This window comes from Taudactylus pleione, unplaced genomic scaffold (assembly GCF_031769625.1).
Source record: "Taudactylus pleione unplaced genomic scaffold, aTauple2 ptg000085l, whole genome shotgun sequence".
NCBI classification, from domain to species: Eukaryota; Metazoa; Chordata; class Amphibia; order Anura; family Myobatrachidae; genus Taudactylus; species Taudactylus pleione.
The window spans coordinates 15,280,837-15,295,292 of NW_028284487.1; the positions used below are offsets into that span (position 1 = coordinate 15,280,837).

The 14,456-nt window shown below is 41.9% G+C and overlaps 1 protein-coding gene across 1 annotated transcript; it reads left to right on the forward strand.

The window, feature by feature from the left end:
• Positions 1–4,274: 4,274 nt before the first annotated feature.
• LOC148532068 (speedy protein C-like) lies at positions 4,275–13,864 on the forward strand. Its single transcript, XM_088468442.1, has 6 exons — positions 4,275–4,333; positions 4,558–4,676; positions 6,502–6,560; positions 8,141–8,226; positions 10,842–11,001; positions 13,289–13,864. Exons 3-6 carry the CDS (start codon positions 6,543–6,545, stop codon positions 13,397–13,399), a joined length of 375 nt encoding a protein of 124 aa, XP_088324568.1. The 5' UTR covers positions 4,275–4,333; positions 4,558–4,676; positions 6,502–6,542; the 3' UTR covers positions 13,400–13,864.
• Positions 13,865–14,456: the final 592 nt, after the last annotated feature.

Consider the following 14,456-nt stretch of genomic DNA (forward strand, 5'->3'; position numbering starts at 1 on the left):
ATTGTTGCATCTATCATAATAACACAAATGGCCCCAATATCAATCATATTACAAACCTTATACAATTACTAAATAATATTGGTTTATTAATATAATAAATCATTTATTTAGGCTACTCATATATTAATCAGATTTAAATGCCCTTATAAGGTAATTATATTTTTTTTCCCTTTTATTCAGTCAATGATTATTGCACTAATAATACATTTATTAATCCTCCACATATCTTTCTGGTGGTTTTGCAGCAGTTTAGCAAATATTAAAAGCTGCACATTGATGGTGGTTTTAGTCACCCTCCAAGCTGCTGAATAGTAAATCCGGCCTTAGTAAATTCCACTTAGGCTCCCCTCATATACTGTAGCAGACAGTACCAGACACGCTACTACTGATATATAGGTGTGAAACATTGCATCATTGGGCCTATGGTAAAATTGTGGGACAAGATCGGTGCCATCATTTGGATATCACAGAGCATGCATCGAACCCATGTACAGTATGTTTAGAAGGTGCCCCAGTTCTGTCAACAGCAAAACAAGGTGCCTTGGAATGGTAACCCAGCATTGGCCTTATAGCTGTCATACCCTCTGCTCATACCCTCTATGAACACTGCAGGAATACACCAATGTGTCAGGGACCTAAAAGATGTGAACTTTAAGTTCTTTCAATAGTCCTAAATGCAGGATAACTGGTATGCATATGACTATAATTTTCAATCACTAATTTATGTTAAATATCTGAACTTGTATCCGGCCCAAACAGGCTTTGTTAAAGGATGTCACTCTACTCATAACATTCGCACTGTGCTAGCGACAATGTATCAGTCACATGTGGAAAAAAGGAAAAGAAATATTGTGGTGAGTTGTGACGCTGACAAAGCATTCGATAGAGTATCTTGGTCCCATTTAATAAGAATATTTAATTATCAAGGATTTGGCCCTGACTTCATTCACATATTCAAAACACTATATCAGGATCCAAAAGCCTTTTTGACAATAAATTCATTAAACACCCGACCATTCTGTCTATCTCGAGGAACGAGACAAGGTTGTCCACTTTCACCACTGCTTTTTAATCTGGCCCTAGATCCCCTACTACGCCATTTTGAAAGGGAAAGAGACTGGCAAGGTATTTTCTTGGCAAAGCACGAGATAAAATTTTCGGTCTTTGCTGATGACCTCTCATTATATTTCGCTAATCCCAAGGAGGCTATACCGCTCCTTCTGCAAATCTTACATGTGTTTGAGGAAATAGCGGGTTTTAAAATTAATTATGCTAAAACTGAGGCATTGGCCTTTTTTAGGGAGGCCAAGACGGGTTGGGGAAACTCCTTTCCCTTTAAATGGGCAGATAAATACATCACTTACTTAGGTATCAATGTCTCTTCACACCCCTCTCAATTATATGCTGTTAATTATACCCCATTATTGTTAAAAACATACACAGACTTCAATAAATGGGCACATCTTCCATTGTCCTATATAGGCAGATGCCATCTCTATAAAATGATTAGCTTCCCCAAATTTCTTTACATTCTCCAAATGTTACCAATCATCCCAGATAAGAGAGACCTTAAATTTTTTAATCAGGCTTTACAAAAATTCATATGGGCAGGGAAACGCCCCAGAATTTCACTGTTTAAGTTGCAACAACAGACACATTTAGGAGGGGTAAACCTACCATGTCTCAGACAATATGCTCTAGCCGCTAATTATCGAATAGCAATGGATTGGATTGGAGGACATAACACTTACACCACATACTCTATGGAACAGGCATTTACTCCACACCATAACTTGATATCGCTTTTACACACTCATCCTCTTAGTTTACCTCCTGCAGCTAGGGAGAATATGTTAATAAATATGACATGCACAGCATGGCGAGTTATTAGATCACAGTCCCACTTATCCAAACTGTCCTCATTATTTTTGCCATTATGGGGTAACCCATCTTTTTCACCTGGCACTTCAACCCAATTTCAACATTGGCATGCCAGCGGTCTTCGATATATTTATCAATTTTTGCACAACCAAACACTCCAACCTCTCACTCGCTCTCAAATGCAGGAGAAATTTCCCTCCATTATTATCCCTCTATTTCCTTATCTGCAGGCACTGAGTTATATTCAGACCATGTTGCGTAGATTTTTAGCAACTGATCTAGATTGGGGTTTAGATAATGCGTTACGTCGCAAACCACAGGGTCCTTTTTCTACTTCCTTTATATATTCTAGTGCCCGACCTCTTATTAATTTAGAGTTAAGTACCACAGGTCTTGCAAAATGGAAGGAGATCTTCCCGCAAATCCCCATAGAGACCATTGCTCTATCATGTCTTAAAATGAACAAACAATTGGGATCAGTCTCTTATAATGAAATGCACCTTAAAATTTTGCACAGAGCTTATTACACCCCCAAATTGAAATATATTATAGGCGATGCACCTAATGCCAATTGTTATAAATGTTCTGCTCCTGATGCCAACATAGTACACTGCCTGTGGGATTGTCCGCTTGTACAGGTTTTCTGGGGTAAACTCGATAGTTATATTAAAGAGGTTCTCAGAATTGATTTCACGCTCTCCAAAGAATGGGTTTTTTGGAATATATCCACAAACACACGTTCACAGGGTTTGACAAAAGGAAATAAATTACTTCTGACCAAATTGACTGCAGCTGCAAAAAAGACCATTCTCTCACAATGGATTGAACCTAATCCACCTACTCTTACATTGCTATATCCGAGAATTACATTTCTGTTTACCATGGACTGGACAGAGATGTCCACCAATAAAGAAAATCTTACCGAAATGTTTTTTGGCACATGGTTACCCTATATTTATAATTTAACCTCCTCACTTAAAGATTCTTTACGGAGATGTTTCCAATTAACGTCTTGGTATAACTTGGAAGGACTTGATAATGGCCCTCCCTTTTGATCCTGATTCTGATATAGATTTTGAATATAATTTTGATTTATACCATAAGTATAACGGACATGTTAATGGTATTGACAATAATAAATGTAACTGAAAGGTATAAGTAACATTTTATATGGATGTTTTTTGTGTGCGTAGCTATATTTTATATCTAAACCTATATACTGCAAATATTTCAACTATTTTGTCAGATGCTTCTTTGCAATGTGTTCATTTTGCTGAGAAAACTCATTGTTATATTTATGTTATATTATATTGTTGTTTGTTTTTCCTAACAATAAAATATTTTACAAAAAAAAAAAAAATATCTGAACTTGTGACATATTTGATAGATATGTAACTATGGTGGAGATGTACTAAGCTCTGGAAATTGATAAAGTGGAGCGTGATAAACGATCAGCCACTCAGCTCCCAACTGTCATGTTAAAGGCTGTGTATGAAAAATGACAGTTGGGACCTTATTGGTTGGTCGTTTATCATTTTCCACTGTATCACTTCACAGAGCTTAGTACATCTGGCCTTATAAATGTTACTGTTGTTCCCTTATGTAACGTAGTTTTTAGCATCAGTGGTCCTTTAAGTCTGGTTGTAGCCATGGCAACAGCACTAGCACCATCACTGCACAACAGGTTGCCAGGGCAACGCCAGTTGTTTAGACTGTCTGTGAGCTCAGGTTCCTGACAGTTGTCACATCTGCCTGACCAGAAGAATTGAATTATATTTATTCATTTATACTTATTTTATTATACATAATATTTATATTTTATAATTTTTATTATAACATTTTTAGATAAAATATATAAGTTATTTTAACAGTATAAGAGTTTAATTTTTTTATTATTATTTTATATATAAAAATAAATTAGATATTTTACGATCTAAACTTTTTAAATTTATTTTTTTTCACATCATTATTTCAATTAATTGTGGATTTTAAGATAAACCACATTTTTAAGTTTCTTTTATTTTGATACAATACTTGGTGCATGTGAGCGAGTGGCAGAGAAATGGACACTGGGTAAGTACAATGAGCCAGTCACTATATATAGTAGCTTATAGGATACTGTAAGGGGATAAACATTGTGATGCTGACTGTGAGCAGTTAATCCTTATGTCAAATATTATGAAGAAGTTCAAATATTTATCTTGGGTACTGAGCCTGATTCAGATGTGGAGGCAAATGCCATCGCAGCTGCAATCTCTCATGGATCATATGCTAATGACCCACTTGCCATCCAGTGCTTAGAGACACCCACTGACAGCATCTCACATCCGCTACTCATGCACAAAATCACGAACATCAAATGCAGATAAAGTGGCCATTTGCTTTCTCAGTAAGATTACACTGTCGCAGACATAGCGAGTCTCCAGACACACAGAGAGCTCTCCTACTGCGAGTAAGAATGCAAAGGCTAATTTATGGATGCCAAGAAAACAGTGTTTAAATGGTCCCAACACACCTGCATTTATCTATGTCCCTCATGTGCTGGGGAACAGACAGGGGCTTTTCTACATTAATGGAAGTGGGGCCGTTTCTGGGTGCTGAATTACTTCCCTTATCTTTCATATGAAAATATGTATTATTATTACCATATATAATAGAGATTCATTTATCACACAGGACAACAGCCCAGACACCCAGAGCAAAGAAGAGAAAACTAAACCTCTATGAAGATCTGAGCCGCCATTCCCCGTCTCCTCACCTAGGATATGAGAAGGAAGCCTTCTACAGATTGCTGGGTAAGGCTGTCTTATCATTTACTAACATTTATTAGGACCACAAACAACATTAATAAGAGACTATACTGCACATATACCATTTCATTTTATGTAGAGTAAAAAATTATTCCTAGCAAAACCTTGAAAATGGTTCTGGGTTTGAATTATTCATATAAAATGTATTGTTCAAATAATATTCCTATAATAATATTCTTCCCGATGTAAATAAATCACAATATACAGCCAACAATAATTATTGTTATGTGAAATGTGATCAGGGGTGTGTTGGCCATAGGCCTTACTTGGACTTTTTTCAATAGGCTGATGGCTGTGTGGCTGGATGAAGGCTTTTTTTTGATCATTTGCTGATTGTTACTCAGCACCTGACTCACTCATCAGGACTGATCCTCGGCCATCTGAATAAAGTGTTAAAGGTATTGGCCATGCAGTCTGCTACAGTGCACCACCCCTACCTCTTCTCTGGAGGCCTGTCCCTTTTACATGCTTTGTATTATATTGTGGTCACTAGGTTTCTGACTCTATTGCACATGCACTCTGTATTGTATGGTGGTCTACTGGGGTGATCTATGTATTGTATGTCAGTATGATGCTGTAAGTTTTGGGTACAGTTAGGCAGAAATGATGTGATTTATATTTTTATTGTACACTGCTAGGAAAATGTTATTCTAACCCCACCTACATTTGTGTTGGCAATGCCCACAGGTGAACTGGTCCCACCTAACTGAGGTCACTTTTATAATTTTTTCCAGGGTCACTTTAACAATCTATCCCTGATTGTCAGGAACTTGTAAGAGGAAGGGCAAGCTCCTGTAAGGGGTTATTTGTGTAAAGTAGAATGGGTACAACAGATAAGTGTATTACACAATATCGCCCCCTTGTATATTTATAAGGGATGCAATGATAATTTTCTTATTAGAAATACATGAAGCCCCGGATAGATCTCAGATAACTGAAAAATGGCAGTACAGAGAGGACTAACATCACTGCCTTGTGTATTTGTAGGTAATTAAAGTAACAGCCCTTATAAGCATTGAGCAAATAATTATCATCACTATTAAGAGCCTTTATAATTATTATTATTATTAGTATTATCCTTTATTTATATAGCGCCACAAGTGTTCCGCAGCGCCCTACATAGTACAGAAAACTAATAAGTGAACAAAAAAAACAAACAAGTAATTTACAGTACAGTGAAGGACATTATATACATTTCTGCAATAGTGATTAAAACACTCACAATAAGCAGTAGGGAGTTGCCAGAGACGTGTTAGGTGCCCTTATGAGGAGTAAGGAGTACAAGAAAGTGTAAGGAGTAGCACATGAGGGAAGAGGTCCCTGCTTGTGAGAGCTTACATTCTAATGGGGAGGGGATAAGCATTGAGCAAATAATTATCATCACTATTAAGAGCCTGGAAGTGCCTTTGATATGCTGGTGCCTGTTGTGTTCCTGTGATAACAGATTAAAGAGCACATATAATCCATCCCCGCCTGTCCTGTATTGTGCCCAGAGTCAGCCCTCTGCCAGCTACCCAGCAGTCCTGATCCAACATTAGTATGACAAATTTCCCTAGCAAAGTTTTGTCTAATACATTACATGACTACATTAATAGCATGATGAGTACGTTATTGGTAACTGTAGGAAGGCAGGTATACCTTTTATCCAATGAGATTCTGTCATTTCCTAGTGGTTTAAAAATGAGAGCAAATGTCCAAATGGCTTCTATGGGCAACACCAACTTATGTTCTGTTACCTGTAGGAAATGAGTATAGAAATATTCCCCATTATAGTATATAGGATTTCAATATTTTATTTTTTTGTTTGCAGAAGAAAGTACCATCAAAGCATTCCTTAAATTGGATAAGACCATGAGAATGTCAGACAAGGTATTTATTTTACTGTTACGTCACCATTACTATCTTAGATTTGTAGTGTGTAATATATAGTAAGTGTAACCAGGCTGATATTACCTATTACCAGGGTAATGCAAACGAAAACAGTGAAAGGTCATGTTTAATATTTTTGGACTTGGGGCTGATCAGAGTTATACGTTAATGCCGTCACAGCTGCTAATGCGTACTCATCTGCCATCCGAAATTATGCAAATATTGCAGCTGCCGGAAGATGTAATGAGATGTCCTCCTGAGTGTGGACAATTTGCGTCAGAAGCGACTTTGCGTAGTATTGTGTATGCCGTCCTATTCTGAGGCCGTCCCACATTGGCCAGATCGGTCTTTTCATGTAATAGGGCATTTGGGAACCACCCTGACTTGTAGAACATCGTGGAAGTGTTGTTGGGGTGAATAAAAAGCTCCAAGTTACTAAGGCATGTGTATGGGGAAGGGAAGCCTGTTACTCACACATCTCTTGTACCTAGCATGGGGCAGACACTAATGATGACGGCTGAGGCTGCCGGTGTGAGGTCAATGGGCATCACTGGTTTCCGCTTGCACACCCACTGTCCCCTCATTAGTTACATAGATACTCGCATTAGCATAAAGTAGTAAATAGGGATGGATTCATGTTTATAGGGGCCCTAGGGCAACTAACTTCTGGGGGCCCCTGCCAATAAAATTGACAATAATATATACTGGCAATGTTATTAAAAAAAAGTATAATGAGTAAATATTCCCAGCACAACAATGTAGTGTGCCCAGTTTACATTATGCCACACAGGATCCTCAGTACACATATGCCACAGTGCCCCCAATGCTGGTGATGTAGCAACAGAGGCGGCTCCAGGAGTTGGAGCACCTTGTGCCGGCTCTTTACAGTGCGCTCCAACAGTGCCAAAAATGGGGGTGTGGTCTAATTACCATAGGCCACACCCCTATGTGGCATTATTTGGAGGCGTGCCCGCATGGCACGCCTCCAAATACCGTCAGGCTAGCTGGGGAGAGCCTGAGTAGCTGGGCTTCCCCCAGTTCCTCTCCCGTTACTGAATGGATGCCGCGCATATGCGCGCAGCATCCATTCAGACACCAGGGTCTGGCACGGCCACACAGCTGTGATGGTGGGGGTCCCCAACCTCCCAATTTGACCACCCGTGGGCCACTTTGGCCCATGGGTGGAATAGTGGGACAGTACTGTCCTGCTGAAATCGGGATGTTGGGGAGGGGTGCGCCCTCTATGGGTGGTGCCCCTGTTTGAACGCACTGGTCGAACACCCCTAGAGCCGGCCCTGTGTAACGATGTGTGGGGGGCCCTGGGCAACCACCCTAGTGGCCCTGTTGTTAATCTGGCTCTGACAGTTTTGCAGGTTTCCGCAGCTGCCCACAATTACAGCCATTTTGGGTATGACTCAGAAACAGCCCATTAGATCCTCCATGTCACCAAATCCCACAGCCATGCCCCCAATAGTTTGCCTTTTGAGCTACAGGGAGCTGAACAGTGTAAGATAGGACTGCTGGGCTATGTACACATGTATTTTTCCATTCTGATGCTGTAACTGGTATTTCTATCCTAGTACTTACTGGCCATGGTGTTCACCTACTTCCAGAGAGCCCACCTGACCCTGAGCGAGTATAATTCCATCAATTTCTACTGCGCTCTGTAAGTATTTTTATTTGTTGATTACTCAGTTACTGTACATATGGAGACCAAGGGGCCTATTCATCATCATTTATTTTTCACAAAAGCATGTAAAAATTTACATTTTCACATACTTTTGTAAAAAATAAGTGTCAGGGCCATTCATCAAGTTCCGAAAAAGCATTTTTTTGGAACTTGATGGTGTTACTGAACATCACTCTGAGATGGCGTTCAGCCTCCGATAATCTTCACAGGCTGCTGTTTACACGGTAGCTTGTGAAGATTTACATGGCAGCCACACAGCACATGGATCTATTCAGATCCCTCCCTGCTGTGTCTGCACAGCCGACATGTGGCCCAGCTCACCGAAAGAATATAGGTGAGCCGGGTTACGGAGATGCAGCGTCATGAAGCAGGCGGGTCGGATACCAGCAAGGGAAGGGGGTCTCACACCTGTGGGGGGTGGGAGGGAGGGCCAGATTGTACACCTGCAAGGGGAGGGGGTGCTGGATTGTACACCTGCGGAGGGGAGGGGGGGTTCCCGTATCATATGGGGGGGCAGTGAATTCAGCAGCCTGTGTAAGACAGGCAGTGAAAAGTTTCTCCCTTACAAAATACTGCTTCATAGAAACAGCAGTTTTTTGGAAGTGATAGTTTAGGGCAGGAGGCATGATGAAAGCCTCCTAAACTGTGTTTGAACTCACATGTGATAATTATGTTTCGATGAATAGGCCCCCAAATGTCCTAGAAAACTTCTTAGGCAAGTCGGGGGCTGTTTACTTATCTACAGCCATTACTGTATGTCCAACATTAAAGAACAATAAAGGATTATATGCATTTACTAAACAGCCCAAATGACACAGGGGCTATAAGTGAGATATTGGGGCTATATACTCCCTGTAGGGGATATACCCAGCTGCCACAGAGATACATATCCAGAGCTGTAATAGTTACTTAACACTCTGCTGGCCCCCGTTCTTTTCTGAGTATGTACAGAGCCTGCTGCATAGCATTCACACGGCATACATACACACAGCATACATACACATACTGTAGCATATACACACAGCATACTTACAAACACACACATAGAGCATATATGCACATAGCATACTTACACAGTGGCGTAAGTTCATCCCAGATGCCCAGAGGCAAGTTATAATTTAGTGCCCCCGCGTCACAGCCGCTGACACTGTAATGTAGCATTCGCATGCAGACAGGCTATAGATAGACAAAGGCAGCAGCTGATGGTCTGACATAGAGCTCTCCACTAGTGTATGGTGGCTTCTCAGGTGCCGGAAGGGGTGCCATGTATTGGGCAGCCGTGACAGTACACTCTGGGTACATAGTTACAGCCCTAAGTGGGGTGAATATGTCGTGGACAATGGAGGAGGTGCCCCTTCAGAGCGCCTCCCATAGCTTCTTACACACACACGCAGGTCTGGATTAAGGGTGGGTGACAGGGGCGGTTATCCTGTGGCCCCCACACACAGAGAGGCCCCCACTCTTGACCACGCAGGGGGATTTCTGAGTGCTTAGAAACCCCCCCCCCCGATGGACCAATTCCCCTCTTCACCGGCCGTAATGGTGGCAGAGCCAATATGACAAGCCCCACCCCGAAATCAACCGCGAATCACTGCATTACAATGTGAGGGGGCAGAGCCTGATGATGTGAGCTGCCCGTCCCCATTAGCAACCTGTGTATGCATGTGTTAATATGTATATGTGTTAGTGTGTGTATACTGTGTATGTATATGTGTTAGTGTGTTTGTATGTGTTTATGTGTGTATACTATATATGTGTGTGTTAGTATGATATATATATCTATATCTATATATATATTACATTTGCTACATATATCTATATATATATCATATATATGTGTGTGTGTGTGTGTGTGCGTGCGTGTTTAACACACACATGGGGGAGTAGGATTAGGCTCCGTGTGCTGGGTGGGGTGGGGTTAAGTAAGCTCCGTGTGGCTTGGTGGGGGCCCCCACAATTTAGTTGCCCCAGGGCCCCCACAAGCCTTAATCCAGTCCTGCACACATGTGTGGGTTCTGCTGCTAGCTGCAGACCTCCTCCTAGGTGCCTGTGAGGACTGTAATTGCAGCACGCTGCCCGGACCCTGCCGGTTCAGCTGTCAGCGCTTCCACTTCAGGTGATATAAAAGCCACCTGACGCGGAAGCGCTCACAACTAAACAGGCAGTGTCCGGGCAGCTCTGATCGTGGTGGGTGGCCTGCGGCTGGTGCACAGTCAAAAACAAGGCTGTCTCCAACTGAAAAAAAAATGGTCCAGGGTGGGTTTCTGGGTACTCAAATCCCCCATCCCTTGCATGCGGTACTATATATTATATATTATATCACCTGCCTTCAAGAAAACTCATTATTACATTGTGCAGAGTAATAAGAGGTCAGCAGCATCTACAGCACTGTCACCAGCAAAGGGCTGTACCCAGTGATACATACACCCTCTTCCCCCTACCACACCACAGTCTACTTTATTGCCTTGTACTTAACATAATGGGACCTGTGACAGACATGGTAGGTCCTATTGATGGAAACTAAGACATGATTTGCACATTTGATGGCTAGATGGCACAGACTTACTTCTCGTGGTCTTCTGTTTCCACAGGTTCCTGGCTAATCAAATGGAAGAGGAGAATTTCTCTTACTTTACAATGTACTGTGATGCTGACATTCCTATTCCACTCGAGACGTTTGATATGTTGAAGAACAGGTTTTGGGTGAGGATGCAGCACAGGACATTTGTTGCACGTGAAGAACTGGAAGTGGTGAGTAATTTATTAGAATAAATAAATGTAGGAGAATTTCATGGACCATAATGGGAGTCATTAAGAAAACCTCTCTGTAAGCAGTGTAATGTGTAATGTATCTGATAAACATGTCATTCCAACCAACATAGGGGGTCATTCAGACCCGCTCGAGAGCGGCAGTACGCTCGCAAGCGGGTCGATGTCCCCCACTGTGCATGCGCACGATGGAGGGAGCTCCGTCGTGCGCATGCGCGAGACCCGGAGAGCGACGGGCTCTCCATCACTCCAGGTCTCGCACCAAAGGGGGCGTGCTGTCGATGTTGATTGACAGCACGCCCCCTTTGGTGGGCGTGCCGGGGGCGTGCCTGCCAGACGGAGGCGTTCCCATGGGAACGCCTACCGTCTCAAGCCGGCCCCACTAGTGATGTCAGTGGGAGTGATTTTGGCTCTGATAGAGCCAAAATCACTCTAGGGCTTGCGGCAGCGAGACCCTACTGTAGGGTCTCCGTCGCAAGCCCGATGGTCGCGATGGTCAAGAGGACGCTCCAAAAAAAGGTAGGAGGGCCCTGATTCAGAGCGAGCGCTCTGGTCAGAGCGTTCAGCTCTGAATCAGGCCCATAATCCCATTCTAGAGCATTTGGCAAGGGTAATGAGCTTTGTGTGTTGCACAAAACCATATAACGTAGTTATTACTGATGTGTGATCAGTGATGTAGGGTATGGAGTCTCTGCCTTAAGCTAGGTACAGAACATACCTAATCCATTACTCTGCTGATTGGGTAAATGCTCCCTGTCAGGCCTGTACACACATAGCTCAGTGTGTGCAGACTTCTATGGGATCAGGAGGTCAGGGCTGACAAATATTAAACAGCCCATAAGATGCAACCTCCTGATTCTGACCATTGCAGGAGCGTTATAAGCCATTTATTCGTTAACATTCCTGCAACGCTACAGTTATTTATATAGCGCACACATATTCCGCAGCGCTTAACAGAGAGAATATTTGGCCCTTCACATCAGTCCCTGCCCCAGTGGATCTTACACTCTATATTCCCTATCATATGCACACACACCTACACACACGGGTTAATTTTTGTGGGGAGCCAATTAACCTACCAGTATATTTTTGGAGTGTGGGAGGAAACCGGAGTACCCGGAGGAAACCCACGCAAGCACAAGGAGAATATACAAACTCCACACAGTAAGAGCCATGGTGGGAATTGAACCCATGACCTCATTGCTGTGAGGCAGTAACGCTAACCATTACACCGTCATATGCACCTATACAATCGTCAGCCCAATCACCCTATATTCTTATCATTGCGAATCAAGACAATAAGAAATTATTTATCAGCAGAATGTAATAAGAATGGTCAGCTGGAATAGCTGTTGTGTAAACGGCTGTCCCGGCAATGTCCCTATGACTTTCAAAGCTGCTTTAACATAGCTGTGAGTTATCCTCCTTAGTCAGATGACCACTGCACATTGCCTATGTTATGATAATGTAGGAGATACTGGCAATATCTCCTACATATCAGTAATGATGCATAAAGCCGTAATTAAATATAACAAAGAAAATGGGGAAAATGTTGAGTCTTGCATGAATTTGCTCTGAGAGTACCCAGAACAGTGGTGCACACATGCTATATCCACCTATGCCTTTCTCCTGCATTAGGGGGGCAATGGAGTTCTAACTTTGTCCAAGTACAGTAAAGTAAAGGATGATGATGATGATGGCTGCTGGACTTGCAGACTGTTTGTGATTGACTGGTGTTTTCCTCTGATAGTCCCCCCGTCCAGCATTTTATGCAACCAGTATTTATCCTTCATGCAAAACAACTAATATATGTTTGTTCACCCCTTGCATTGCAGCATGGTGTGTCCAGGTACACATATACTTGCTCTTGAGAGGTTTTAGCAGCTGTACCTATACCTAAGAGTGTATGCATTTATTAGACATAAAGGAGATGGTTTAAGCATGGGTGCAAATGGGACATACTGTAAGTGCCTGTGATGTGTGCCTGGTGTAATCCATGTGCCTATGTTACTGTTGCTGCCCAGAATGCATGTCAAGCTTCACATATGGGTGGAAATATGATATTTTGCATGTGACTTTTTTAATAGGCTATTTTTTAGGTCAGCTCTTCAAGAATGTGTTACATATCTGACAGTCACAGGCTATAAAAACAGATTCAGGGTCCCACAAGACGTGAGCCTTTATTATAGAGTGCGGAAGTCCAACTAGCAGACCGTGAGCTGAATGTGACCCTAAATAGCTGGATAACAGTTTTCTTTATGTTTACTAGATTATGAGAAATGACCCACACTATGCCTGGGAAAGGAAACGGAAAGACCCGCATCAACATCCAGCCATCCGGGCAAAAAGAAGGAAAAATAAGGCATCCAGGAAAAAATAAATAAATTAGCCCCGGCATCTAGTGATGACCCACAACAACTAATGCCATCACCTTTCTACCAACACCATCACCTCTGTACCAACACCATCACCTTTGTACCAACGCCATCACCAACGCCAGCACCTTTGTACCATCACCTTTGTACCAATGCCGTCATCTTTGTACCAACGCCGTCATCTTTGTACCAACGCCATCATCTTTGTACCAACACCATCATCCATGTATCAACACCATCATCTTTGTACCAACACCATCAACTTTGTACCAACACCATCATCTTTGTACAACACCATCAACTTTGTACCAACGTCATCAACTTTGTACCAACGCCATCAATTTTGTACCAACGCCATCATCTTTGTACCAATGTCATCATCTATGTAACAATGACAACTATGTAACCAACACTGCCACCAACTTATTTCCCCTATGGCTTGATGAGAATTACCACCGTATAATGCTGAAGGAGGAGGAAAAGAATATTTAACTTCAATATAATAAATACGTTTTCTCAGCTACAGTATACAAAATGTATTAGTATTTTTCAGTATAGAGGATAAAGATAAATGTAGATACAGATACAAATTAATATGAACTTAAACAATTTATACCCAGCGCTTGACATAGCAGAGGTATAAGGGCACAGCTGCAGCAGTAGTAAAGGGGCAATTGCCCGCTCCACATTACATACAATAAACAAGAAAAAACTGTGCTGCTGTGTCCTATTGGGGTAACAAAATCAAGTTTTCCAGCCCTTAAAATAATATTTATTTATAACAATAAAAGACAAATAAGAGTGTTATTTTGTTTCTCAACAAAAACCTTTGGATCTGCACTTACACATGCGTGCCTTATAATTCCGTGCAGAAAATTAATCAACTGAAGAGAAACTGACATCCAATGACCACAAAGTGCATACTATTTATATGGCCAGCAATGATTTGGGAGCTATACAGCTTGAAATAGGCCACAGTAGTGGCTGAAACATGTTGCTGATCCCTGTTTTATGACCCACTGTATCCTGAATCCAGAAATCACAGGCCAAGCTTACTGCACC

Bases quoted from the DNA above. Each gene is read 5' to 3' on its own strand.
- LOC148532068 (XM_088468442.1), top strand. The intron at 8,227-10,841 runs GTAAGTATTTTT...CTGTTTCCACAG, and splicing joins ATCAATTTCTACTGCGCTCT to GTTCCTGGCTAATCAAATGG. The intron at 11,002-13,288 runs GTGAGTAATTTA...TATGTTTACTAG, and splicing joins CACGTGAAGAACTGGAAGTG to ATTATGAGAAATGACCCACA.